At 41.2% G+C, this 27,988-nt stretch overlaps 1 protein-coding gene across 1 annotated transcript in view; it reads right to left on the bottom strand.

The window, feature by feature from the left end:
* TBX15 (T-box 15) overlaps positions 1-27,988 on the bottom strand; it is a 104,849-nt gene that overhangs the window by 41,508 nt on the left and 35,353 nt on the right. Inside the window, exon 2 of the mRNA XM_026061508.1 lies at positions 2,052-2,265. Within this exon, the coding sequence (XP_025917293.1) occupies positions 2,052-2,265 (214 nt within the window). The remainder of the gene's footprint in view (positions 1-2,051; positions 2,266-27,988) is intronic.

Raw genomic sequence — 27,988 nt, 5'->3', positions numbered from 1 at the left:
GATACACCAGAGGGCTGTGCTGCCCTTCAGAGAGACCTGGACAGGCTGGAGAGGTGGGCGGAGAGGAACCTCCTGAAGTTCAACAAAGGCAAGTGCAGGGTCCTGCACCTGGGGAGGAATAACGCCAGTCACCAGTACAGGTTGGGGGCTGACCTGCTGGAAAGCAGCTCTGCTGAGAAGGACCTGGGAGTGCTGGCGGACACCAAGTTGACCATGAGGCAGCAATGTGCCTTGTGGCCAAGAAGGCCAATGGTATCCTGGGGTGCATTAGGAAGAGTGTTGCCAGCAGGTCCAGGGAGGTGATTCTCCCCCTCTACTCAGCCCTGGTGAGGCCACATCTGGAGTACTGTGTCCAGTTCTGGGCTCCCCAGTACAAGAGGGATGTGGCACTACTGGAGCAAGTCCAGCGAAGGGCTACAAAGATGATTAGGGGACTGGAACATCTCTCTTATGAGGAAAGACTGAGAGAGCTTGGCCTTTTTAGCTTGGAGAAAAGAAGGCTGAGAGGGGATCTTATCAGTGTGTACAAGTATCTGAAGGGAGGGTGTCGAGAGGATGGGGCCAGACTCTTTTCAGTGGTGCCCAGCGACAGGACGCGAGGCAACGGGCACAAACTGAAACACAGACACTTCCATCTGAACATGAGGAAATACTTTTTCACTTTGAGGGTGACAGAGCACTGGAACAGGTTGCCCAGAAAGGTTGTGGAGTCTCCTTCTCTGGAGATATTCAAAACACACCTGGATGCAATCCTGTGCAATGTGACCCTGTTTGAGCAGGGGGTTGGACTAGATGATCTCCAGAGGTCCCTTCCAACCTCAGCGATTCTGTGATTCTGTGATTCTGTGATTCTGTTGTGTACTGATGCAAGGTGCTTGGTGTGTTGATGAGATCGCACAACTAAAACCCAAGAGACAATCTGTTTCTGATAATCTCCCTCAGGGATTATCTGAGTTGTTTGTCCAGGATAACTTTCCTCAAATTATCTGAACCTCCTGGGCTACAGAACAGTGGTGACCACTTCATAAGGATATAAAACAACAAGTCCATCTTTTCTGGCAGACTCTGAGAGCACAGACATGAAACAAAATTATAAATGATATAAATTGTGGTTTTTGGATGAAACTTCGGAAAAGTTCCCATTTGCATTTGTGAAAAAGGACAGAACGGCTCCTGTGATAGGCAAAGAGATCCATTCAGTTTAATCAGCTCTGTCCATGGTGCTGATTTCTTTTTAACAAGATTAATTAGCATTAAAACATCATTAGGTGGACATAATGAATATTATGTTAATTCAAACCTACCTAAATGTCTGGGATCCTTTATAGTTTGAGGGATCAAGAAATGTACAGCTAGTTTCAATTTGTACTTTGGCTTACAGAGTTATAGCTTTTTTTTTTTTTTTTGGTACTAAGTAGACCAATAACAGAGATATATTTACCTATGACTAACAGGATGGCAGGGTGAGTTTTTCTTTTTAAAACCTTCTGTGCTATTATTGCCTCTTTCTAACCACAACTGACATGGGATCAATTGCAATAGCATTGGGAAACATTAAGTCTGCACAGTTTTGATACAGGAAGTCATCAGCATTGTATCTACCTAGAATTGCAGGAACACATTAGTTTGGCACAGAGGTGAGCTTGAATTTGGCTAGATATGAGATTAAATCAACTAACTCATGAAGTGCTATGGGAACTTGAAAGGAAACTCAAATGGCTCATCCCCAAGTTCATAACTCTTCTTAAATTCAGTGCAGCAAGCAACACAAAGTTCATTTACTGATTATTTGCTCAAAGGAAAGACCATCATTAACTAATTCCTGCATCTGCCATTTCTCCTTTGGAGTCACTAATTCAAAACTGAACAATTTTATTTTTCCTAAGAAAGCTGATAGAAGATGCAGCTGTGAAACTCTGACAGCCATTTACTTTTTCCCATGTATTTATTCCTTAGGTTTATCAAAAAGAAAAAATCTTCTTTTTTTCCCCAAAAAGATTTTTCTTTTTCATTTTTTTTTTTAACTAGACAAAAATCCAGAGATATCTTACCTGCCTGCTTTAGTGATGATCATCTCTGTCCCAATATCATGGAATCTTTTCCAGAGGTCAGCACATTGCAACTCTACCTGGATCTCTTCCATGGATGAAGGAGGAGGAGGCTGAGGACCTGAGCCACCAGATGTAAGGTCAGAATGGGAGCCAAATGAGCAGGATGTCCTTTCTGCCAGCACCTCTGTGTCTGACCCAGTGCTCTGCTCTGAGTCTGCAAGGCAAACACATGAGGTTAGACACTTCAGTTCTACCTGCTGCGAGTGAAAAAGGGAGGGAAGAAGAAAGCCAACAAGCGAAGCTCTAAAGAATGGTACAATGGCCTTTTATTATATATATTTTTAAGGTTTGTTGTGATTTATGACCTGATGTGGGGCTTTGGGTTTCCAACATGACATCTGGCATTTTTGTAAAGCTTTAGAAACAGCGGAAAAAAATACCCTCAACATAAAATATAAATAGCAGCAAACATCACCACAATGCTGGGAATGGAGCATAAAATGTAGATGAAAAAAATAGAAATGCAAAAAAATTAATTGAACCCATAGCTTCAAACCAAGATTAGAAGGGCTCACTGGAAAACTACATTCCATTTAATTGAACATCCTCCCACAGTACTATTGCAGAGTTGGTTATTTTAAACAACACAGTTTTTTCCATTTAATATCCTTGTCATCAAAAATAATGAGCATTTTTTATTTTGCTATTTGGCAGTACCACTTTGGAAATGTGTTTTATTTGCTCCTATAATATCTTTTTTGGAACAATGACATTTCCTTGGAAAATAATCATGCAGCTTTTGGTGAGGAAAATGCTCTAGGCTACTGAAGGACAAAAGGAGGAGATGGTAAACATATGTAATATGTTACCAAGGAAAGCAATTGAAGCAAACTACATAAAAGACCATATGAGACAATCACTCCTCTTTATGGTGGAGAAGAAGAGCAACGCTTGCACAGAAGATAAGCAAACAAACAAAAAAAGTGAGGTTGGACTAGATTAAAAGCCCAGCCTGGCACACTGAGTGAGATGATCATTTCTTTTGCCAAAAATATCTCATGTATTTGTTAGGCAGGTATGATACATATAAGGCCCTCACTCGTATGGTAGGGCTAGGTTGGAATTTTGCTAATAGTAGTGTTATTTTGTATCAGGACACATACCAACACTACATCAAAATAATTCACAATGCATTCTGCAAAGCACTGTATGTTTTGAATCTGATTTATAACAAATTGACATTGGTATTAACTACATGATTGACAGAGCAATAAATTGATGTGGAGCACTCAGTAAAAGGGATTAAGAAGAGCTCTGTAGATTTCAAAGATGGTACAGAAATAACACTTTGGAATGTACTCACTGATCACTTAAATACAGGCATCCCAATAAAGGGATAAAACATCTATTTATATATATTACCTGCACTTTACAAGAAAAAGAAAGAGAGATCTCTGTCTGCAGGAGAAACTTAGGGAGACAAAAAGCAGCAGTCTGTGTTAAAATGTGGTGAAACCACCCCAGCTAATATTCCTTCCATACCAGGGAAATGCCACAAACTCTTTAGTAACCATGAGGTCATGTGGGCTGGGTCTCAGATTTACATTTTTTCTGAGATACAGTATCTCCAAGAGCAGCTTGCACTCCAGTGCAGAGGGTGCTGGTTCAGAAAGGGCAGAAGGTAAAGACTGCCCACCTGCTGGACCTCTCGCTCCACTTCTTGCCACATGGAAATATTTCTGGAACTGCCTACTACAGCAGTAGCATTGACATAAGCCACTTGGCTGATAGTATATAAGGAACTTACAGACCTAAGTGTCATCAGGAAGCCTTTGTCTTCTAGGAGAGCCCTAGGTAAATACATCCTTGGATAGTGGACTCACTTGAACAGGACTTTCAGTAAACTTCTCCAATGATTTGGGCAATATGCCTGTACGCTGCAGGGATTCTGTAGGAAGGTACAGAGGTTTTGTCTGTATTGTTCCCAACCCAGTTTAGAATAGATGGTCCTTTATGGTGGTCTCGCACTGTTGTCCAGGTTGGCCTGAAGCTTTAATGGGTCTGTCCCTTTAAAGGTATAGCACAAACCTACCAACAGTGGGTTACATGGAGACAGTACTCCACCCAAACTTGATATCCTAGACACAAGCTGATTCAAGAAGATATGAAATGGCCTGCTGGGGATCTGTGACCACAAGACGGAGAGTGAGTCTGGGAGTACGGAGGGGCTGAGGCATTTGCTGCCTGCATCGGAAGCCCAGTGATGCAAGAACAAAGTGGTACCTACCTGCTTCCTCTGACTCAAATGATTCCTCCTAAGGAGGTTGGAGGAGGTGAGCTAGAGTATGGGTTACTTCACTTATGACACTTCTTTTCCTAGTGGCAGTTAATCATTTTATCCTTTAAGAAAAAACAAGACTATGCTTCACAAATCAGTGTAAGACCTTTTCACATGTCTACCCTTGAGCTGAACCATTAATCAGAAGGTTTGCATCTTCTTTGAGATTATAAGAAAGTGAAGGTAAACTACAGTGGAGGGTCTGAAGAAACTGGAAAAGCTTCTTTTGTGGAGTCCTCCTCCCTGAGTGAGATACTGAACTGCAGGTTTGCATAAAGAAAAAGTGTTTTAGGACACAAGACCTGTGCTTGGTTCAGGCACTCAGAAAATCTGTGGCTACATCCCCTGAAGCTATACAGTAAATGGCCAACAGATGGCACTTGGCTGGATATTGTCCCAGCATCATTCCTGCATTTCTTGGACAGCCTTTAACTCTAGGCATGTGGATGGACTCTTGGGGATCCCTGGAAATTGACTGGAATTGCATGCTACAGAAACTTACAGATCACAGGCTTAAGCCCCCTCTCACTGGTTTTATGCTGGGGTCACTCCACTGACTTCAACAGATTTTTTTTCTTTGACAATGACAGAAATGAAAGGAGAGCCACATCCTTGGATATAATTTGCCATGCTGGCACAAATCCCAGTTTCCAAAAGGAATTCAACAGTGGCTAGTTAGTGATATGCTAGTATCTACCCAACTATGCAGTACTACACAGGAGAAAAAAAAATCTTTGCTCAAGGAATTATTATTTTGTGCCCTGAAACGTGATCTATAATTACCCCAAATTAATGCTCAGAACAGCAAGCACCTCTCTTTCCTCCAACTTTGCAGATGAGAGAGGAGGGGTCACTAGTGTTGCTGCTCTTAGTTCAGTCTCAGTAGGCACTGAGATGGGTTTTTGTGTTTTCCTTAGCCTTTCCTGAGCTAAGTCCTCCTGAATAGTGTCATCTATTTAGATCCCCTGAGTTCATTCCAGATCCAGGAAATTCAGGGGAAGTTAAGTGCATCCGGTATATGAAAGAAAGCCCTAATGACATCAACCTCTATAAAACTGTGTGACTCTGAGCTACACTTCTCTATGTATGCAGGATTCTGGATTAATTGAGAGACAGAAGTCAACATCCTAAGTGAGCAACATACAGAGGGATGCAGAGTGAACCAGTGTTGGTATGCAGTAATTGATTGTGGAGGTTGGAATCTAGCACAGCTCAAGCTGCCCTGCTGCACTTAGCTGCTCACAATGAAATAAGACAGGAAGATCTGAGTTTCCTTCTGACATTCAGAACCTGTGAGGTCGGTTTTCTTCACGTGCCAGCTTCAGTGGTGTGCAACTCCACTAAATTCAAAGACATGACTTTCATTTTATGTTGCTGTAAGCAGAGGGGAATTAAAGAATAGTTTCTGAAGCTCCATCAGAATAGAACATGCTTGCAACCGCCCTTAAGTGCAGATTGTGTATGGTACTATGTATTGTGTCTGACTGAAGGATCAACAAAAAGATCTTCCTTCTGAGGAAGATGAACTTCCTATAGCTTCTTTTAGCTGCAAAGGGACAAGATAAGATTCCTTGCCTCTCCTTTAACAGATGCCTTATACATAGCCCACATACTGAATCCATGATCCAACTGCAGGGAAAAGGAGGGCCCCACACAGTGACTTCATTTCTGATTTAGGAGATCTTCTCTGACTACTACCACAGGAAGGCTGGTTCTCCGGTGCCATGTATAGTAATTAGGAGTTAGGTTGTAATCTGTGCCATTTTCTGCATACATTAGACAAATGGCAATGAAAACAGTTCCATAGTTCTCTCCTGCTGGGGCAGAATACAGTCCTTGAGAAAGAATACCCCAAAGCCAAGCTCTTCCATTGCTGGCAATTAGCAAAATTGGGAGTAGATGTAACTGAGGTTTCTAAAGCCACAGTATTCCACTCACTTTCATTTGGGACAATCTCAAGTCAAAATGTTCCTCATTGCTTTTATGGGCAACCATGGGCTTGTACCTTCTGATCTCACACACTTTTCTCTACAAGTTCCTTCCACTCTCATGTCTGTTCGAAGAATGGCCCTTCCTGCTGCCCTGTAGCTTAAGAGGTGAAAATCTTCTCCAGAGCTCCTGCTGACTACACAGTTTGTTTTAATCACTATTCCACTCCTGTTTTCCCCTTCTTGCAAATCTCTTCTAAAATCATCCGTTTCCTCTCTTGTTTGTTCCTCATGTTCTTTTTCTTCTCTGGTTTGGACCATTTCATTCCACTGTTCTATGAAGGGCTATGCAGCCAGAAGAAAACAGAGCTATTTTCTTCTGTGTGAAGGACCCTCTGACCACAGGGGAATGCGAATGCTCAACCCATCCAGAATAAGACAATCTCCCCAAAGAAGATAGTCATTCTCCCTGGAGAAAAATCCATAAAATGTTGTCCCCTGTTACAGGCAGCTTGGTGGACCAGCAGGCAGACCAAGTATTTTTGATTGTGGGAATTGGCCTAACATGCCAAAAAGAGACAAGAACCATTGTATTTCAAGGGCCTTTGAACTATCTACTGTAACACTACTGAAAAGTTCAGGGAGAAGATCCATGGCTTTTGGGAACATGCAAAAAAACTTTCCAAGACAAACCTGAAGCATAAATCTCTCTCATGATCACAGAAAAGGGGCTCTCCCCTTTCTATTACCCAGTTAGATGGCTTCCTATCATTTAAGGCTCTTGTTATCACACTTGCCACATACCCAGCTACTGCAGTCTGCAAATGAATTTGGCCTATAGCAAAGAAGTTTCTTAGCACTTCTAGCAATCTTTGAGGCTACCAACAAGATCACAGGGTCTCTTTTGAAGTCCCCAGGGATGTGCACTGGGGAGCACCATGGTTGGGGGCATCTGGCTGAGATTACAGAGGAAGATTAAACTAGTTCAGGTTTTGTTTTTTGTCATTTTTTTTGGCGGGGAGGTGGGGGGGTACATGCAACTTTCATGTTTAGTAGTTGTCTCTTAATACCTCTCCCATTCCTATTATCTCCAGATTCCCCTAGGAGTCCTCAGCTCATAATTTTTGATCTACAGATTCCCAGGCTTCCGGTTGGCAGATATGAAGGAAAACATTATTCTCACAAGCATGGTGACTCTGAGGTGTTCATCCCCACCAAGGGCCCCAAAGGATGGCCAATACCCACAGCTTGCTTCCTGCACCAATCCTATGTGCACTGGGATCACAGCCCTCTTATACACAACAGCAATCTGCTATTGCCTGCCTTCTTTCTACAGCTCAGCTACCCAGTATTCCTCGTGTACGTTCCCTGCTTTTTTATTGAACAGTCCCTGAAACTGGTACAAGAGATGTTAAAAGAAATGAATTTTCTAAGCAAATTCATCATGGTTCTTCAGCAGAATTTCCTCTGCAGTTGAGTCACAGCAGGAATACTGAGCTTTGTATTTATCCACTAAAACTGAAAGAGTTCAGCTTAGTCCTTGGCCACATCATGCAGCTCCTGCACTGGACAGGTGTTTTACTCCAAAGTATCAAAAAATGTAAAATACAGTAGTGAGAACAATGACAAAAACCTTACATACATAAAACACCACCTACCAGAGGAGCCCAAAGCACTTTACAAGACTTATTCTCTTTCTCTCTTTTTTTTTTTCCATATGTGTAGATATCTAATGTATATTCTGTCAGATTCCATTAGCATAAAGATTTTCTCTTGAGTGGAATGTGGCAGCTGTTAAAAGCTGTTAAGTTTTTTTTTCAACTTTATTTTTGCTTGCAAGGTTCATAACATTTAGTGAAACAGGTGGTCCTTCCCTCTCCCCCACTTGATTTGCTGGCAGTCAGGATCTGCAGACTACAAAAATGGTGCAAAAACCTAGACATGAACGGGCAGAGAATACTTGGGGGAGGCCACTTCTTTTTTTCAATCACCTCAGCTGAAATAAACACAGAGAGGAGTCCTTGCCTTTGCTGCCAAAAGTGGACAGATCTCATGGTTCTTTTTAGATTTCTGTTTTTCAGACTGGCTAATGCCACCCAGCAAAATCAGTAGCATGGGAGTAATCATATGAAAGTATGATATTACTGGAACCCCAGATACAAAATGTCACATCCCTAGGAAACTGAAGGAACAGAAACTCACTAAATCTGAACAATCTGGATTAGTGGAAGTTCATTTGACAGCAGTGTGGTGGCTGCTAGTGCAACTACTCCAGATACGCAGCGGGGTTTCCCCCTGATAACTAATATCTGGGCACAAGATAAAACAAGGCCCTCTGACTTCAGAATTACACAGGAAGTCCTACAATAGCAAGGGCAGCAGGAAGAGCAAAAGCGAAGCAGGTTAGAGTTCAGCAAACAGAGCCATTCAGTTTAACAGGGTTGCATTTTACACAGCTGATATGGCAATTGCCCTTGCTGCAGACAGAGGCATCTGAACACTTCCCAGCTGATTTTAACCACATGCACGTCACACACAACAAACAAAGGAAAGATAATTCTGCAGATGTCATTATGTATTGCCTTATGTCCCTAAACTGTTTTTCATTCATTTGCTTACCCTAGTATATTAAATGTGCTTTCTTCAAGCATTAGGCCCATTATCAACTATATGCAGCTAGAATGTATAATGTGTTTATTATTGATAATATTTTTAATACATTTGTAATCACAAGTTGCAACCAATATCTGGACCTCCTGGTCTGGGGACAGTACAAACCTATCCAAACCCAGAACTTCATCAACAGTAATGCTAGATTACAATCTCTGACAGCCTAAAGAGACAATCAGATAATTAATTTCCAGTCTAAGACCCATTTATACAATGAAAGCAGGACAAATGGCATTAATATGAACAGTACCCAAACAGACAAAACTGGAAGACAGATTTATCATCACAGTTTATAGATGGGAAACTGCAGTATAGACAAATGAAGTGACCTGATGCGGTCACAAGAGAAATCTGTGAAAGAATTAAGCTGATTCTCAGATGAAGAATTTCTCTGTCACTTTTACCCCAAATACTTCTTCATCCTCCTAAATCACAATTTAAAAGGTGCTTTTATAAGATGACTTGAACCAGCAGAGCTTGTGAAATACACTCAAGATAGTCACTACCCTTACCAACAATACCAAAACACAGACTAAGCACAAGTCCTAAAGCGTATGGCATGGAATGATCACACATATATATCTACATGGCAAACATGACTAGTAGGAGAACATAAAAGCAAACACAAAGACAAAAAAACAGTGGCTTTGGCTCTAAATGCAAGTCTTGCATCAACTTGAATGTTCACTGCCAAGAAGTGACTGTCTCTGCCCTGGCTTATTCCATATAAGACTTAACAAAGGGATACAAGCCCCAGCAAAGAAAAAATTTGCCTTGATTCACTGGTATGCTCCAGCTGCTCTACTCCACTCCAGCAATGCAAAACAGCTGTAAACCTGGTTTAACCAGCAGTTATATTTGGTTTATGGCTTCTCAGTATTGGCAAAGAGGTACAAAGCAGCTGGAGTTTACTAGTATACTTAGCCCCAGGGGTTTACCCCCCAAAAGCTCACTTTCATTCCAGTCAGGAAAAAGAATATCAGTCAGAGTTAAACTTTAAAGTGATTTTTAATCTCATGATCTATTGTCTTTTTTAAGAGTATGAAGATAAAGGAAACTTACACATTTTGCTCACATATAGTTTAGGTCCAGATATTCAAGAGACCAACTCCGGTTTCAAGCTGCATAATCTAAAAATGGAGACGCTGACTGTCGGGCCCTGAAGTCATCCCTGGCAAATACAAAGTCTTATTACAAATTCTTATTACAGAAGCTTAAGCTAGGTGACCAAGACTGTTCTGAATAGTGTCACAGCACAGGATTTATTCATAGCCTTCATTTATACCCAATACAACTAAATTCTCTCAGGAAAACTGCCCACGATGCTTCAGACTATCCATCACAAACAAAAATATCCCACTGTTTCAATGTTAATCAAATGTCTATTATATAAACTCTCCTATCTCTGGATTTAGGTAGCTTGTTTGCTTAGAAGTATTTTATAAGCATAACTTTTCACCCAGCAAAGGTTTTTGGCAATCATTTTTCAGGAGAACAAATCCCAGTGAAGCAAGAAAACTTGGACTTAATGTTTGATGTTGCTGAGTATCATTGACTTCCAGGAAACAAAATAGCTCGAGTCTTCAGTATCTCAGACTAGTTTTGAGGAAAATACAATTTACTATCTCAGTATAGAAAAACCAAGAGATTCCTTAAAGTCCCTATAGAGATCCTCTGTGGCTGTCACTCAGCATTGTCTTTTGACAAGAAATCACCAGCACAGCTTCACAAAAGACTGCTCAGTAGCAAATTTTTAGAAAGCCCATACCTAAAATGGAAAAGGGAATAAAGAAAGCATGCAAAAAATAAAGATTCAGTTAAATCATCAGATTAAAAAAAAGAACATCAAATCAAATAAAATGCAGAAGAACAGAGAGAATGGTAGCTTTACAAAATATAAGAAGTACTAGCGAGAAAGTGGGATGTTATTAAAAGAAGAGGGAGGTGAAACCGATGACAACTTTAATCTGGCCAAGATCTTGAACTGCACAGACTACAAAGAATTTGTTTGGCCAATGTCCAAGAGTTTGTATAAAATTAAAGAGTGGAAACAAACTTGAAAGTTAGGGAAAACTAAAAAAAAAAAAAAGAGAGAGAGAGACCAGGCATTAGATGTGTTAGATGCTGTAGCCTGTAAACATAGAGTCATTATTCTTATAAATAAAAAAATACAACAAGTATTTAGAGACCAACCTAAACCAAAATGTTGGCTCTAGATAACCACAAATTGTGCAGAAGTTTGAAACTAGATCCCAGCTCTGCAGCAGGCCCTTCCTTGGTCGGAACATGCACAAATCCTGGGACAGTCTGTTTCTGGATTCTGCGGCTTGGACTTCTCTCTACTAGCCAGAAAAAAAATCACTTGCAGAAAGAGAAAAAAACATAGTCATCTCAGGGCACTATAAGCACACAGGATTCATGTTGCAGATGTGTCTGTTCTCTCTGAGATCAGTTTGAAATTCCTGAGAAATTTAAAATGATGTGAAGTCCACATAATATTACTGTCCTTTTGTAGGTATGAACACATTTCAAGCAAACAAAGACTAACAGTCTAAATGTTTGCAAATTGAAGATATTTGTTGGCCTGCAAACCACAGAGAAAGAGACATTACATATGTTTCCCTATGCCATGGTGGTTATCATGGCAGCAGTATCAGGGAGCCAGCTGGCAGCTTAATAATGAAAAATGTCTAATCTTTTCCTGAGCTCTTGGCACCACTGTCATATGGCAGTGAGTTCCACAGGGTAATCATGCATAAAGGAAACAGTCATTTCTTCACATAAAAATGCATTGCCTTCTTAGTTTGAATGTCCATTTGCTGCTTTGTTGCAACAAGATAAACAACCACCTATGTATCACTCATGTTTCCATTCTAAACAAAACAATTCTAAAGGAACTCATTAGGAAATTTCCATGGGAATAGTTTTACAAGAAAAGTTCAACACCTATCAACCTGAAATTTTGAGTTAAAATTTTTCATTTTGTTCACAATCTATGATTTTCCCTTGGGAAAAAAATATTTCATGCTCAGACTGGTTCTGCTGAACAGATCTGAATTGTTTGGGCTTATAACAAATCATTCGACAAATCATTAAACTACATTTTTTCATCCACATGCTGCTTTATCCAAGCTGTTGTTTGGACAACTACACCCCACCTCTTTTCTGAACCAGACTTGTTAGAAGACTATCTCCCCAATGAAATTCTGATTGCCCTCTATCTAGACTTCTTGACTATAATCAATAACCGTTCAGACTTTATTCATAACAAAGTTCTTCCATAACTCTGATCATTTTCACTGCCTTTCTGAATCTATTTTTACTACAGACACACAACACATACACACACACACAAATACATGTATGAGATTGGATTCTTAAAAATGTATTTGGTTTTTAAATAATGGTCTGCCGCTGGCTCACCTAGCAAAAATTATGATATTTTCAATAATACTTTCCATCCTGATACTTCTTGCAGCCTAACATTCTCTTTGCAGTTTTGATCACCTCTGCACAGTGACCAGATGTTTTTACTCAACCATTCACAATGAGCCTGGGGTATTTTTCACAAGTGATAAACATATCCTTCCTTTCATTTGCTTCACATGCAACTGTCTTGCAACCAGACCAACTTTCACACTTCACTCTATGTAACAAAGCCTGAACAGAGTGCTGATTTTTTAAATTCCCATGTTTCAAGACCCAGCAAGGAACATAAAAAATTCCTTTTCAAAATAAGTGACAAAACAGGGAATGGAGTTGGCACAGTTACATGAGAGGCAGAACCATGACAGAGACTGAATAGGTTACAGTACTGCATGACAAGAGTAAGGAACACAGGACTGGAAAGGATGTGTTAGGCCTTTGATCCAGCCTGTGCTATAAAAGGCAACTATGTCACATAAGAAAAAAAAATTAATTTGAAAGGACATATCAGAAGCACATGCCAAGCCATAAATGGAATCTCCCCCTCAGTCCAAGTGTAACCAAGAAAGTACCTCATACAAATTTGAAATCAAGCAGTTATCTGAATAACTTTAAAATTATGAGAGACCTTGCAAAAGTGAACAATGCTTATGAGAATAAGGATATCCACAGAAAGCAGTAAAGTTGTAAAAGCTTCGAAGTTGCAAAAGCTGATGTTTCATTTCACATCCAAGGAGTGGTACCAGGCACTGGTGCTTAAGAACATCTTAATAATTAAACCACTGCAGGGATGAGCTGAAAGACAGATGTAGGCAGCACATCAACAGCAACTGTAGTTAATAGAAGACAGGGAAGGGGATGCTGAAAGACACCTAAGGGTAAGAGAGGACAGGTGAGTGGGCTTCCATATTATGTAATAAAATGAGTCAAAATAACCCCTTGAAATTCTGGACAGCATGTACAGAGACAGTACTTCAATGAGAGCCAGGCTGTGACTGCATTTAGCAACCAAGATGTGAGGAAACCCTGTGCTAGCAACTCCTGCTGCAAATGCAGCAGAGGAAGGAGGCTCCAAGTTACTTTCCCCCTCAACAAAGCAGAGAGACAGGAAGAAGAAGGGACAGGGGACAGATGAACATGAGTTTCATGCCCGTGCTCAGCGTGCTAGGCAGTCCTGCTGAGACGGCACAACTGCACATATAAGCTGTTCCCCTACGGAGGGGCAGGGAGGCCAGGAATGAGATCATGTCCAACTCTTGGCCCACCCCAACTCCACCTCATCAAGATTTCAGAGGCAAAGGAGAGGAAGGAACTTAAACTTTGCTTCTTGCATTGCTGAAGAAGCAGGACTGCAAGGAGAAGAGAACAGAGATCATGATTTCATGGGTTACACTCTCCCTCCTGAGCTCCTTGGGAAGTAGCACAAAAACACGTTGCCCTTGCTCAGAGGCGATTGTTGTCTCCCAGTCAAGCCTTCTGCAGGCAACTATCCTCCACAAAACACAGGAGACAATGTGGACAGAACACTGTATGCCTTTTGAGCATTTTGGTCATAAAGATATTGAAAAATGGCAAGAGTTAAGAACAGAGGCAGAACATGTTTTAGAGACTAAATGAACTCATTTTCAGGGAAAACAATTTAAGAAAATAAATTTCCACTGTAATGCTCAGTTATATAAGATTACTATGCACGAACAATAAAAGCACAGAATACCAAAGGAGCAAAGTTAGATCAATACTTTTTTTAAGAGTCTAAAAGCATATTCAATGTGTGCACCTAATTCAGACTAGGAGAGTGCTTTTGAAGCCAATTTCCTCATTATCCCCAGACACTAATCTTCAGTTCACATCATGGAAGGATCTTGATGCACTTGAAATTAGTTCCCTCCGGATGAAACTAAACTAAAAGATGCACTCCAGGAGCACCTGAAGCATCAAATGATAATGCGTGTGCAGTCCACAGAATCGAGTTAGGAATAGTATAAAGCAACCCTCCCCGAAAGTCAGATAGTGTGGACATCAGGTCTCAAACTCCAATCATTTCATCCTACTGCTTTGCTCCTATCAGGCTGCATGACTTGTTAATGCAGACACTGCCAGCAACTGATTCATGTAAAGGATTAATATTCTAAGTTCCTACAGCTGCCATGTACTTCCATAGAGAAACAGCAGCACAAAACTGGTGTTTAAGACAGGAGAATGAGTCTCAATTCATATATTCTTTCCTTCTTCTTTAACATCCTTGATGCTTGGATGGGTATTTGTGGCTTGGCTTTTTCTCTATTCTTTTACTAACTCTCTTCAGCTCAAGCTTCCAAAGTCACATCCTGACATGCTCTGCCAACCACAATCTCACACATCAAAATCCCTACATGTGATCACACACACATATTCCTGGAAGTGCACACTGGTGTACTTTGTTGACTTCCACTGAGCCACCTTGATTTATGCCTACCAAAGTTATGGTCCTGAGTGTAATAACACCTATACTGCACAGTTGTCCTACATGTGTATGTACTATTATTCAACCAACAGATGCGCCAACATGCATACGCACACATATTCCAACATCTGGCAATCACAAGCTAGCTGTAATAACTCCATGAGCTTCATTCATCTTTACAAAATTCACAAACACTTTATCTATACATGCACTGAAGAGATGCATAACCTCTTCCACTTCACTGAAAGAAATGTGCTCTAAACCTGACATTCACAGTCACAGATGCAGAAATACAACCAATCACTTGCACTTAGTCTTAAAGCACACATTTCATTCTTCTTGAAAAACAGGGCATGAATGGCCCTTGACTTAAACCTTTCACAGTTGTTGCACATATATCCAGATATACACCTCTTCATTTATTTCTTAGTACCTGTACATATGCCTAGATGCCCTTACCTGTTATGAGGCTCACTTGCACACTTTCTTGCTAGCAGACTTGCCGGAATAAAATGGACAAAAGCAAGTGAAGAATCAGTCCAAGCATCCAAATCAGTTAACTCAAAACCATCCCACTGTTTAACACTAAAATTGATACTTGTGTAATTCAGCATTTCTGGATGCTGGAAATTTCTAGCCTCTTTTACTTTGTATCTCTGATCTAAATCTAATCATGACGATCTGCTCAAGGAGAACCTGGGCAAAAACTCTGGATATTCTGATAGTTTGTATTTGGCATTTTATAAAAAATACTTTAATTCAGAATGCTTGTTCCTGCTTAGCTCTCAGTGAGCACTAGGAAGAGTGGAATGCCCCATTGTGATGTTCTCAACAAACTCTAAGTTATAGCAAAATATGCTTGAAAGTATACAGTCTGGCAGCACTGAAGTCGGTTAGAAAGGTCACAGGTTTGCCTGATTACCCTTCCACCGATGTCAATACATAATAACCTATTGGCTTCTGTGACCTCAGGTAATATCCTTTATGGATGTTAAAAGAGGGGTAGTAATTTTCTGTGTGTATGAATATCCACACATTTTAAAACATTCAGAACTAGACTATTCTATAACCCATTCTTTTAAAATCTTTAAAAGCATGTGCTATACTTGGAAAATTATATGCATATTTTTAGTTTATTGAGTTTTTTTCTGACCATCTTCTCTCTGAAAGAGTTTTTTTTAACAGGGGGAAGAATGGCTTGCTGTATCTTACTGCAAATCAGAAGAAGAAATACAGGGAATTTTACTGAATTTTTTTAGAACTTCTAGTTAGAAAATGAGCATGAAATTTTTCATGTGGAAAGGAAATTACAGATTTCTCAGAATTTTTCAATCTCAGCTACTGGTAGGAATACAAATATTCCATATATTTTTGAAGATGAAAACAACAAGATTTTCCATCACCATTAATTTCTGCTTTAGCCTTCAGGATTTGAGTTTAAAATAAAGATGTTGCCAGATCTCAGGTGTGCAAAAATCCCTGATAGCTAAATGAATATACTCCAATGTAACAGTAACTTCCCAAGATCCTTGGCATCTTGGAATATCATCTCTGAATGATGTGATTTTTTCCACTTACTTCACTGTGTTGTTAACTACGAAATCTAAGGGTAAACGTAGTGATAATATCATTAACCAATTCATTCAAAAACAGACACCCAGATAATGCATTTAATTCCCAGACTCCTTATGCCTTTTAAAAATTCTCATTCAACCTCGCTGTTGTTCAGCATTAGAGCTTGCACACTGAGAAACTCTAATTGCACTTAGAGGTTTCCCTCAGAAACAACTATGGCACAGGAAAAATTGATAGTGTGCAACAGCATAAAGCACATGGACTAGAAAGTCAGACTAATTCACCCTAGAGCCCAAAGATGGAAAGACACTTATGAACACCAATACACCATGAATCCAGGTGTATACCAATCCTACCAGTGCTTGTCATCATTTAGCATATTCCACAAGACAGGTCTTAATGAAGAAAACACACAGTTTTGTGATATACAGATGTTCCCTCACATCCTTCCCAGATACTGCTGCAAATTTATCTTACTAGTCAGCTCAAAGGCCTCTCAGAAGAGCAATGAGGCAAAAGTTTTAACTATCAGAGTGTCTTCATGATGAGTAAAGTACAGAAGCAGCCAGTTAGTGCAGCCCTTATCAGGCCTGTAAACAGTTTATTAGTCATTTTATTTATTATCTCGGGTGCTTTTCTCCATCCTCCCACGCTCTCATTGTTGCTGTAATGCTGTTGTCTGTGGCTCAGAATTTCCTTTTAGCCCTTCACATCCAACAGCATGCAGTGGTCAAAGAGAAGCACTAAGCTAATAAGAGATCTGCCAGCTCTCATGGGGGAAAGAGGAGGAAAAGACAGTTTCAGAATAATGTACTTTCCTCCCCGTCTCTTCACCTTCCCTTCAATCATACTTCTGTCACCTTCTTCTTGTGTGGCAAATTTGATGTGAAAAGCAGCCCAAGCTCATCTCTAACACTGCTGAGCTTGACCATGTGGCTACAGGAGGAGGCAGCAATTTCCTTTCTTAGGGCAGCAGTGAAGCCCCACAGTGATGCTTCAAAGGGACTCGGTGACCCACCCCTTCCTGCCTGGAGCCCAGCAGGGGCTGAGGAGCAGCTGGGCTGCTCTTCAGTGAAATGCATTATGGACAGCAGGGAAAGAGAGGAAGGAAAGAAAACAAGGATAAAACAGAAGTTAAACATGCAGAGTAAGCAAGGAGAAGGAAGAGGTTGGGGATTAGGACAGCTTACTGGAATTGTCTTCTTGGTATCTAATGCTGTAGTGCTTAAAGAGAGGACAGTCCCTCTAGGCAGACCTCTGGAGCAGCTGAGAAGTATTACAACCCTTTATCTTATACGGCCTCATGAAATGCCTCATAGATGGGGCAGCAGAAGAAAAGGCAGTAAACCAGGCTAACATCCTAAACACCAACTCATTCTTTTTCTTCCTTTCCACAGTGCTTATCAGACAATTTTGCTTTCTGTTGCTGGCTACAGGCCTGATCCTGTTCAGATAAATCGGATCAGACGTTTTAACCCATTTCAGCAGCTTGCTTGCCTACTTGCATTTCATGTCAGAGGAATATATCAACATTATAGTGAAATGTGGGACCACTTCAACAGGATTCACTTTGTTGTGTGCAAGACCCAGAATTCTGGCTCGTTCTGGGTTAAATCTTACAGCATTTAGGTGTAAAGAAAGCCATACTAAGTTTCTCCCATCTGCAGCTTCCTTCTCCCAGCTCTTCCAAGCAGACAGCATGCAACACCACTCCTCACTAAGAACAAGGTATGGTTGCAGCAGGTTCTACTGAGGCACAGCTGAAAACAAAATAAAAGTGTCTGGCTGAAATTAAATGGCTATTTTCTTGGCTGAATCTCAAGCTGTCTTGCAAAATGCCAGTTCTGCAGCCACGGATATCTTTTTACTACTAAAACAAGTGAGGATATTTACAGAAAGGTAAATTAATGCACTTTGGTTATATGGCTACAAAATCCTACTAGAAAATAGGAGTAAAGAATTCTCACCCATAATGCCACAAAGCAAACCCAGTATTACATCCCTACTTGTCTGTGACTTTCTCTGCAACTAGGGTAAAACCCACACAACCCCATTACATCAAGTATTTTACAGAAAGATAGCTAACTTGCATTGTCTTATCTTACTGTAAAAATGTGCCTTTCTTGCTGGGAAGATACAGCCAGAGAATAACAGATTCCTTTGGTTACTGAGTGGGATGAATGGAGAAGGTCACATCTGTAAGACATACTTTGTCTAATCTCTAGTGCTTCTAAATCTGCAGAGGCATCTCCACATGGATTTATAGGCTGTTCATGCTTTTGGATTATTTAGGTAGCAAGCATGATGCAGTTTTTGTTTTTTTCTTAAATAAAGGATGCCTTATATTAACTGGCAGTCAAAAAAATTCAGTATGACCCTTCAGCACAGAAAAGCCCTTGGAGCACAAAGTGAGTGTCCTGTGCAGGACACCGTTATTGCTGGGGCAACCGATGCTGTCCCATGCATCTCCATCCCCCTGCCCCACACATCCACCCTCATGCGCCCCAAAATTACACCACTCAGGTCCTTCAAGCAGCAGGCTGCCATGCAGTATTCCCCTCCCCTAAAGGACAACAGGTGGCAGAGGGCTCCCCACCACAACTCACAGCCTGTCCTCCTCAGGGAAACCTGAGCCACAGCAGTCCCCTCCTTCAGGAAGGACTGGGACAAAGAGGGCCCCCTCATCCAAGAGAAGACAAAGTAGTGTGGGGCACCACATTCCCTTTCCACATTATGCAGCAGCGACTGGGCATTTGCTCTCCACCTCTGAATGTGGCATCATGCTGTTCCCATGCTACCATGCACCTAAACAAATTGTACAACAATAAATGTGGTCAGCTAAACACAGAGAAAGAAAAAGGGAATGTATACCGGAGAGTGCCACAAGACAGCTGCTCCTGCCATTCAGCGAAGGCACTGTTTATTTGCTGTTTTGCAAGGCTCTCCCTTCTTTATGAAACTGGTACAACTCAAACTTCAAAGCTCTTCTCCACAGACCAGACAGTCCAAACAAAGCTTTGTTTGGAGATGCACCACAAGCCATTTCCCCAGCAACAGTACACCTCCACCCTGACCTCCAGTAAGTGTCACCATCCTATCTAGGAGCTACCATGGGAAAACATTGTCTGATTGGGAGATAATATATTAGAAGTTCATCCTTAGAGATAAATACTCCAGAGCTTACCTCTGACATACTTTATCTATTCTGCCTCATAAAATATTCTTCATTTGACAGGCCAGAGATTCAAACACTGTAAAAAGGCTGGTGTGAACAGCTTTCTGTAGGTTTCACATCTGCTATGAAGCAATTTTGGCCCTGTTAGGAGCTCTTATATGAGGCTCTACCTGGAACCAGGTAATCATTACACTGAACCCAGGCGAAGCACACAGAAAGAGCATCCTGGCTTGAGAGGGCAAGAGTGAGTGGCCAACTTGTGAAGTAGGAGGAGAAACAGATTCATCAGACTCATCTCAAACAGGCCCCACTGTGCATCCATGAAATGGGGATAATTCTTATTCCTCTTGAACTGGGTTTGATCTGTAACTCATGAGCTGTGTCCTAAGGCATCCAGAACCTGCTAGGGCTGACATTACACCCTCAAAACCAAGACTAGGTTTCTGGAAAGAGACTGACTGAACCAAAGCTGACATTTTAAGAGCCTACCAAACCTGATCTTCCATTCTCTGTACATAACAGACAGCATCATTTCCAAGTCCAAATGCTTTGTTTGTCACACCCCTAACCTTAAAGAGATACTGTACACATACAAACAAAACACCTCCGAAAACATTCCCACGTTTATGATGCAAAATTATACTAATAATTACTGCAGAAACATTACACTCACTTTTTACACGTATTTACATTTTTGTCAAACTCAGGAGGAAGGAAAGAGTAGCCAGCCTTGAAGCCAAAATATTTATACTTACCTCTACTTTGATTTAACTCTTAAGGCAAAACAGACAGCAGAGCAGGAGGTAAGAAGTATGCTGCTACTCTTTACACGAACAGGCCAGTACCACATTTTGTGGTGCTTCATTTGTAAGCATGAATTTACTAGTAGAAAATAGGGGGCATCAAATTTTTAGTTTCCATTCCTGAGTCTAAAAGAACATGGTGGTCTAGCATTTAACATCAAAATGACCAAACATAATGAAGTCCTATTTAGACTGCTAGTTAAGACTTCAAGGGAAGCCTCTAGGTGCATAAAAATCTCAGCTCTGCCATATAACAGTGGTAGAAGAGTAAAGAAAAGTCATGCACGGGTCAGCTTGCAAGGGGTGATGCAGAGTACTAACCGTTATTCAACAGCTCATTCTGGAAGACTGCATGAAAACAGAATGGGACTGAACTTTGCTAGGATAGCCACCTTACTCCTATTTCCAAGTCTGCCAGGTGCCCATCCTGTCTGAGATACATGATGAGCAGCTACCCAGAGATTGCTCCTCCCTAGAGGTATGAGACCCTGGCTCGTAAGAAGAGATGGAGCTTCCTCTAGTTTCTTGTTTAACACACTACTCTACAGGGCTCTGAGCAGTCCTTTCTCTCCGGCTTTGCTTCTTAAAAACCACACACAGCCAGTAGCCTTTCTCTGTGTCATGAAACTGAATCAAGCATGAACAAAACCTGTACCTTTTTATGATAAATTTATAAAATTTGTCAATACTCACATTCCTAAGATTTGTCAGTATAGGCATCTTGTCTACTGTAAAATCATTTTGGGGGGGACTTGGCACAGTCTTGCAACAGTTGTATTTATTTAAAACACTATTGCAAGGATAAACTTCCCATCTTGTCACCTGATCCCTCTGCTGTATCAAATCCCTCCACAGCCTCCCCTTTTTCCACTGCATCATACAAAAATGATACACCTTCTCCTTCCAGGGACCTGCTCAACCCTTTCTCTGCTCCCACCATCTCCACAGAAGCTACTGAAAGGCTCTCAATGCCAGCATTTATTCACAGCTTGCTACGGATCTTAGCAAATGCCTCTGTGCCTTCTCCTATGGCACTCTTCACACCCAGAAGGAAACTTCTACACAACCAGGTCATTATTCTCCTTCAAGCTTGCATACACCATAAAGATTTGAAGGCCTTGAGAACAGTCACAGCACTTTTGTGCTCACCATGAGCACTCATTGAATTAATCAGTGTCATCTAATGGGGAAAACATCCTGGCATAATGATGCCCATGTAATTACAGTGCTCCAGTTATCTCAGCAGTCTATGCAGCCACACTTAAATCAGAACAAGTGTGCCCTTTTTTGGTCTAGTTTAAGCCAATTGGGAATCATAAACACACATGCACACCAGCAACTTTGAGTGAAGGAGATCAACTGCAAAAAATACTTCACTTGGTCTCTTTAGTTGTCAGGTTGCATACAGTGATGCTGGGATCACACTGTAATGCACAGGCACCAGGGGGCAGGGCTGAGACTGAGCTTGTAAACTTTCACCCCGTATTTTTTGGCTTTATTGCCTGGTTTCCTGTAACATTCCACTGAAGTATGAAAACCAATATTTGCTTGAAGGAGAGAATTTATTTGAAAGATAATAATAATTGCTTAGTTGCCTCAATTAAGTCAAGAGGCACTCCACAGACCTCAGCATCCCTTTGTGGTTCACCCACTCTTGCTAGGGAGCAGGGCAAAAGCTCAAGAACTGACAGGGAATTAAGTAGTAACTCCAAACACGGAAATGTCAATGCAGTGAATACCACTTCTGCCTCATCCCCAAATACTGACCAACAAACACTCACCCACTGAATGTGTCCTGCAGACTGTCAGTACAGGAACTGTGCACTACCATTTCACACTTGTAGCAAGAGAGGCACAGCACAACTTCACAGGAACTCGAGTATGTGTACCTCCACTTATAAAATGTTTGTTTAATTGCTATATTGAGCTGCTGGAGTGGAGCAAAGCAGTCTTCATGCCACTTAGAGCCTGAGCCACTGTTTTTCTGATTTTATTATATGTCTTTGACAGTATCATTGCTATTTCACACTTTGTTTCTTGCACGATCCTTAGACTGTCTATGCACTCCTGTTGATTTACTGCATGTGGTTTCCTCTCATTTATTTAAGCACTCAAATACTACAGAGCTTTTTATTTCAAAGGTTTGCAAAGCACTCAAAAGAAACCCCCAGAAACGTACAGCTCTTAAGCAAAAATCACATTACAGTCCATACAAATCAGTCATACAGGCCAGCACAGTCTGTCTAAGAATGAACAGAGCTTTCAGGCTTTATAAGGCAGCATGGTTTACTTGGTAGTACAAACCACTAGAAAACAAAACCCTCTGTAGTAGCACAGGCTGCTTTAATTACTGCATGCAATTTAATGCAATTCCATCCAGAATTTGTTACAGAAAGCTATTACATTCTGGCTTCTTCAATAAGATCTAGCAATTTCTTACTTATTTTAGAACAAGGGTGGTTTGAGGGCCTTACAAAAGGGCCACACATGCCCAAGTGCAGAGACATACACATCTCCTTATACATGATGCTCTCAAGCCCCTGCCAGGACAGTTCCCTTGTGCTGTGTTAGAACCATCCTAGTGAAGTCCAAGCTGAGTCACACTTCCCAGAATTGCTCAGATCAAAGCCATTCCCTCGTACGGGCTATGATTAATCTGCACTTGCCACCTCACAAGTAACAGTAAATCCATTAACATTAACCAAAAGGCAGAAAGTCTTCCAGTATAAATGTGAAACCCTAGCACAGGAGGCAGAGTCAGGCTCCCTGACAGCACCTGAGGACTAACACTAGCATCAGCTTAACAGCTTTTGCATCTGCACATTTCAGTGAGGAAGGCATGTATGCAGAGCTTCCCCACATGTGAAAGGAAAAAGCCCAGACTCCGACTGGAAAGTGGCCTAAAAGCTTACTTTGGGGAGGATGAGCCCGGAAAGCAGATCCATCCACCCAGTCCATATCCCTTCACCCTGTTCCCCATTTCCTGGCCATAGACATCTGCCATGGCAGCAGCTGATGCTCTCCAAGGCTGTGTGCTACCTGAGCACTTAGCAAAGAAAACAGACACCTGAGGCACAGACCATTTCCTTGCTCTGCTCCTGGAGCCACAGGGTCCAGGAGGGGCCACTCCAGGAGGAACTCAGGTGAATTTAGGTCCCACTCAGTTGTTGTCTCAGGAAATGTAACCTTCCAAACTCCAAAGCTGAGAAGTCAATATTTTGATTTTTTTTTAATTGTTCTTTACAGGCATGGGACTCTCTGCTCTCAGGACTTTTTAAAGAAGCAAAGCACTATAGGAACAATAAGAGCAAGGAGGATACAAAGAAAAAGGATAGAAGCAGCAAGATGAAAAGGACCTAGAAGGGCATAGGGGGTGGCAGTAGATGAAGTGGTGTAACTATGGAGAGAAATGTAGTTTAAAGGAGGGAGAGAGAAAGACAGAAATAAAAAGCCAAAGACATACTGAAAAAGTAAAACAAAAAGATAAAACGTGCCCACACATACAGAACACTATTCAGTGACTGTAGACTTACTAACCAATAAATTGAATCACTGAAAACATTTTCCACTATGTGGCCCAGAAGCCAGTGCAAAGAGGAGCCATCTCTCCTGCCACAGTGAAGATGACAATATATTTTATTTACTAAAATTAAGGCTTTGACTTTAGGAATCCCCAGAAAATCAGCTGGCTCACATCCCCCCCCCAAACTCTTAAGACCAACCCTGAGTCTAGATGTTTTCAGAGGAAACAAGTAGAAACACTGCAGATTGCACAGCAGTAAGAAAGGGGAGAAAGCATGCAGAAAAGAAAATGGAAGAAAGTTAAAGAGATCAGTATAAGAAGAGATTAGGAGAAGAAAAACAAATCAAAAGCTATAACAATATAGCATTAAAAACAGGCAGGTCAGATAACAAAGCAAAATAAAGGCTTTAAAAAGACATTAGAAAGACATAAAAACATGAGAGACAAAAACATAAAGAGAAAATAGAGTATGCAAAATGAAAAACAAGCTGAAATTCAGAAATGAATCTGGCACTGCTAAACGGTTTGAACAATTTCTCTGTGTTCCCGAGGCATAATTTCTAAATTTTGGTGAGATGCCCACATTGCATCAAGCATACAACCACATAAAGCAACATATGCAGCTTTATGGAGGGAATGTATGACACCTCTCCAATATTGAGACTTAACCCAGAACTGTATTTCTTTGTGTGCATTTAGCTTCACGCAAAGTAATTCAAATCTTCTTCTCAATCACAACATTTACAACTATTGATTTCAGCGGCACGTCTCCTCATTTACAGTGATACTAGAGATTTCTAATCATTCTCCATTTTGCTCTCATTTTTCACAGTTACAGAGATAACAAACCAAGGGGGAATCAGCTCTCCAAAGTAATATATGGGAGAAAAGGTTTGGCATCTCCATCTCAAATTAATAGGTTCTTGCAGAGGATCTTGAAAAGGACCTAGTCAGATCTCAGAGAGCTAAAGTCAAGACATTCCTAACTACCCTGTGGAAGCCCAAGTAGATACGACTGTGATCAAGACTGAGATTATGGGTTTATATGAAGCGCATACAAAGAAAATGTGTAAGAGAACAGACAATAGCATGAAATTGTCATCATATCTTTTGGCCTCAGGCTGAGGTATGGCCTCAATCTTCTTTTCTCCATCAACAGAAGCCTCCAATATGTGAATCAGAGAGCACTCACAGGAACCCAGGGATGAAAACTGCTCAGCTGCCCTATCTTTTGCAGCTGTTAATCCAGAAGAGGAACAGAAAAAAAATTTTTTTTCCACAATCTTCGGTATTTCCCTGATAGTAGGGAGAGAGGGGATAGAGGTGCTTTATACAAAATTAACATGTAACAACCTAATTTATTGCAGTCCTCATTGTTTCTTTCCTCTTTCCTCACCCTCTGATATCTACTGGCTCAAAATCCTTCTCACAGCCTTAAAGTATTGAATACTGAATGTTTTCAAATTGCATTTATCAAGACTGCTGCACCTTTCACTTGCACTCCCTCACCCTCTGTGCCCAAAAAGAAACAAACGTGGGGAGCAATTCAAAAGAAATCCCTCTGGTTCCTGCTCAGGAGACCTTTGGCACCATGCTGGCACCCAGCACAAAACATAGATTGTGCTGGAAACAAGGAGATTGAGGGACTGCCTGAACAAGGCTTAGCCAAGGCCCATGGTCCTCAAATGCTAGTTTCTTCAGGACAAGTACAAAACCAAGGAGCTGGAGACATGGTACCTTTCCGGGCTGCATGGAAACCTTGACCCCAGCACACCTTCCTCCTGTGTCATACAGGTACTCTTGGTAGCAGAAACATTTAGAAGCCTTTGTAAAGCAGAGATTGTGACTTAAATATCCAGTGTTCCTAAAACAGTCTTCAATTCCAAGCATCAAAATTCAATACCAAAGCATGTAACTATGACCTGCAGCGGCCATGCCTACCCTGCATAGTCACCCATTCATAACCCAGAGTACCGAACTAACTGCAGAAGTCCTGCTCTTGCCTTGGGTGGAAATTGTGAGATGAATTCCCTGACATTTTATGTCTTTTTTGGCTTTTCATTAACCCTCGACAAGAATTCTGCAGGATCAAGTGGCATTTCTCCTGCGGTATTCCTCCTGCAGCCCAGAAGCTGGGTATGGGAGTGGATGGACCATCACACCAAGCTCATGTCATCCAACGAGACCAGAAGTTGGCAGGGCTGCCCACTGCCCAGCCACAGGTGTGTGTGTGCACATGTGCATGTGTATAAACAGGGAAGAAAAGAAGAGAGGACCATGCCAGTGGAGATGGATGGGATAATATAGGGATCAAAAAGGGAAATCAGCAGGAGAGGGCTAAAAGTGAGAGGGAACTCATGTGTCTAATATGCTGGGGTGACTCATAGGGCAGAACGATCTCATACATTTTTGCACAAATCTCCATGCACTTTCATATAATCCTGTCCATCCTTTTGGTCCTGTCTCAGGCTCTCAAATCCATCCTAAAGTATCTCCAGCTCCAAGCCCCCCTTGCAACTGACTGAGTGTTTCATCACTGGGCAATCTTCATCTTCTCTCCCCGGTTAACCATGCCCAGGTTAGCTTCAGTACTTCTTGACTCCACCTTGCCTGGCAACTCTGAGCTCTTGCTCCAGCATCAGTTCTCAGAGGGGCGAGGAAAAAGGGCACAAAACTAACAGAGGCTGCCAAAACCAAGTGTAGACTTCTGCTGCCATCAATTCATAAACTGATCCAGCCCAATGTAGAAGGCACAAGCCTGCCCATCCGGACATTGCCACTAAGAGAACCAGGGTGAACTGCATATAACATGAAAGCTATATTCCTACCTGCAGCAAAGGATCCACTGAGAAAAGGAAGACATAAAGAAGGCTGGGCATCCATGAAGACTAATTTATTCATACAAGATACCAGCATTTTTCATGTCTCTTTCTTGAGCCAAGAAGGTGAGAAGTAAAATGAGAAGGTGACAGTAACTGTAATGACTGAAGCTGGTCAAAAATGTTGATGGAAATGTTTCAGAAAATGCAATTTTATAAAAGTCTATCAAAGAGGTGTTATTATTGATGTCAAAATTGAAAATATGTCGAATTTCCTGTTTCATTTTGATGATTTCAAAGCCTCTTTGTTTTGATGAGGTAAAAATGTCAATATTCCCATGTCAATATCTTTTTTTTTTAATTTCTTGGGTATTTCCACTCATTAAAATGTTTTGTTCTGTATTGTATAGTGGTACACGGAACAGAAAAGCAAAGCAGATACTGAGCTGAGCTGTGAAGTAAGAAGGAAAGCTGGGATGATCCTGCAGGTGGAAAGAAAGGTGAGCAGCTCTTATTCACTTTCCACCAGCATGATTTTGCAGGTACCCTGCTCTGCTGCAGGCTCCATTTGGGTGTGGGAGGCTGTATGGCCATGTGCTGGTTACAGTGTAAAATGTCCTGAAAGAGGAGGAGTGCTCTGAAAAAACAACATAAAAATGGCAGCAAGGATGCCTGTGTTCCCTGCTCTTCAATCATTCCTAGATTAAGACTTTTAAATTTCTTAATTTACAAGCAAAGCAAATTTGGGGAGTTTTTTGGTTGTTGTTTCTTTGGGGGGTTTTTTGTTTTTTTTTTTTTAACCTTGCAAGCTGGCCTGGGACTTGAGAATTGAGCTGACCTCTTTCCAAGAGATTCCCGTCCACTGAAATAGATTTTGCATTTGCAACTGCAGCAACACCTCCCCTGATGCAAAGCAATCTAGCTTCTCTCATAACAGAGGCTCTGCTGAAGAAGTCATGAAAACACCTCTTTTTTTTAAAAGAAGCAGAAATCAGTCTAAGAAAAGAATCAGTCCTCCGCAAAATAGAGGTATTTGAACACAGTGCTCCTCTGATTACAGCAGATTTGTAATTTTAGCACAGGTTTTTGTTTATTTGTTTGCTTATTTGTGAAGGTACAATTTATAAGGAGCAGGTCTGACCTCTGACTAAGAATCACACTTAAATGGCCTTCATGGCATAACCACAGAAGTAAACAATGTTTTAGATAGTACTAACTCATTACTCTCTCATTCCAT

The sequence above is a fragment of the Apteryx rowi genome, unplaced genomic scaffold (genome assembly GCF_003343035.1).
Source record: "Apteryx rowi isolate R43461 unplaced genomic scaffold, aptRow1 scaffold_181, whole genome shotgun sequence".
Lineage (NCBI taxonomy): Eukaryota > Metazoa > Chordata > Aves > Apterygiformes > Apterygidae > Apteryx > Apteryx rowi.
Note: the sequence above shows the minus strand (reverse complement) of the source record. Positions and strands in the feature narration are given on the sequence as shown.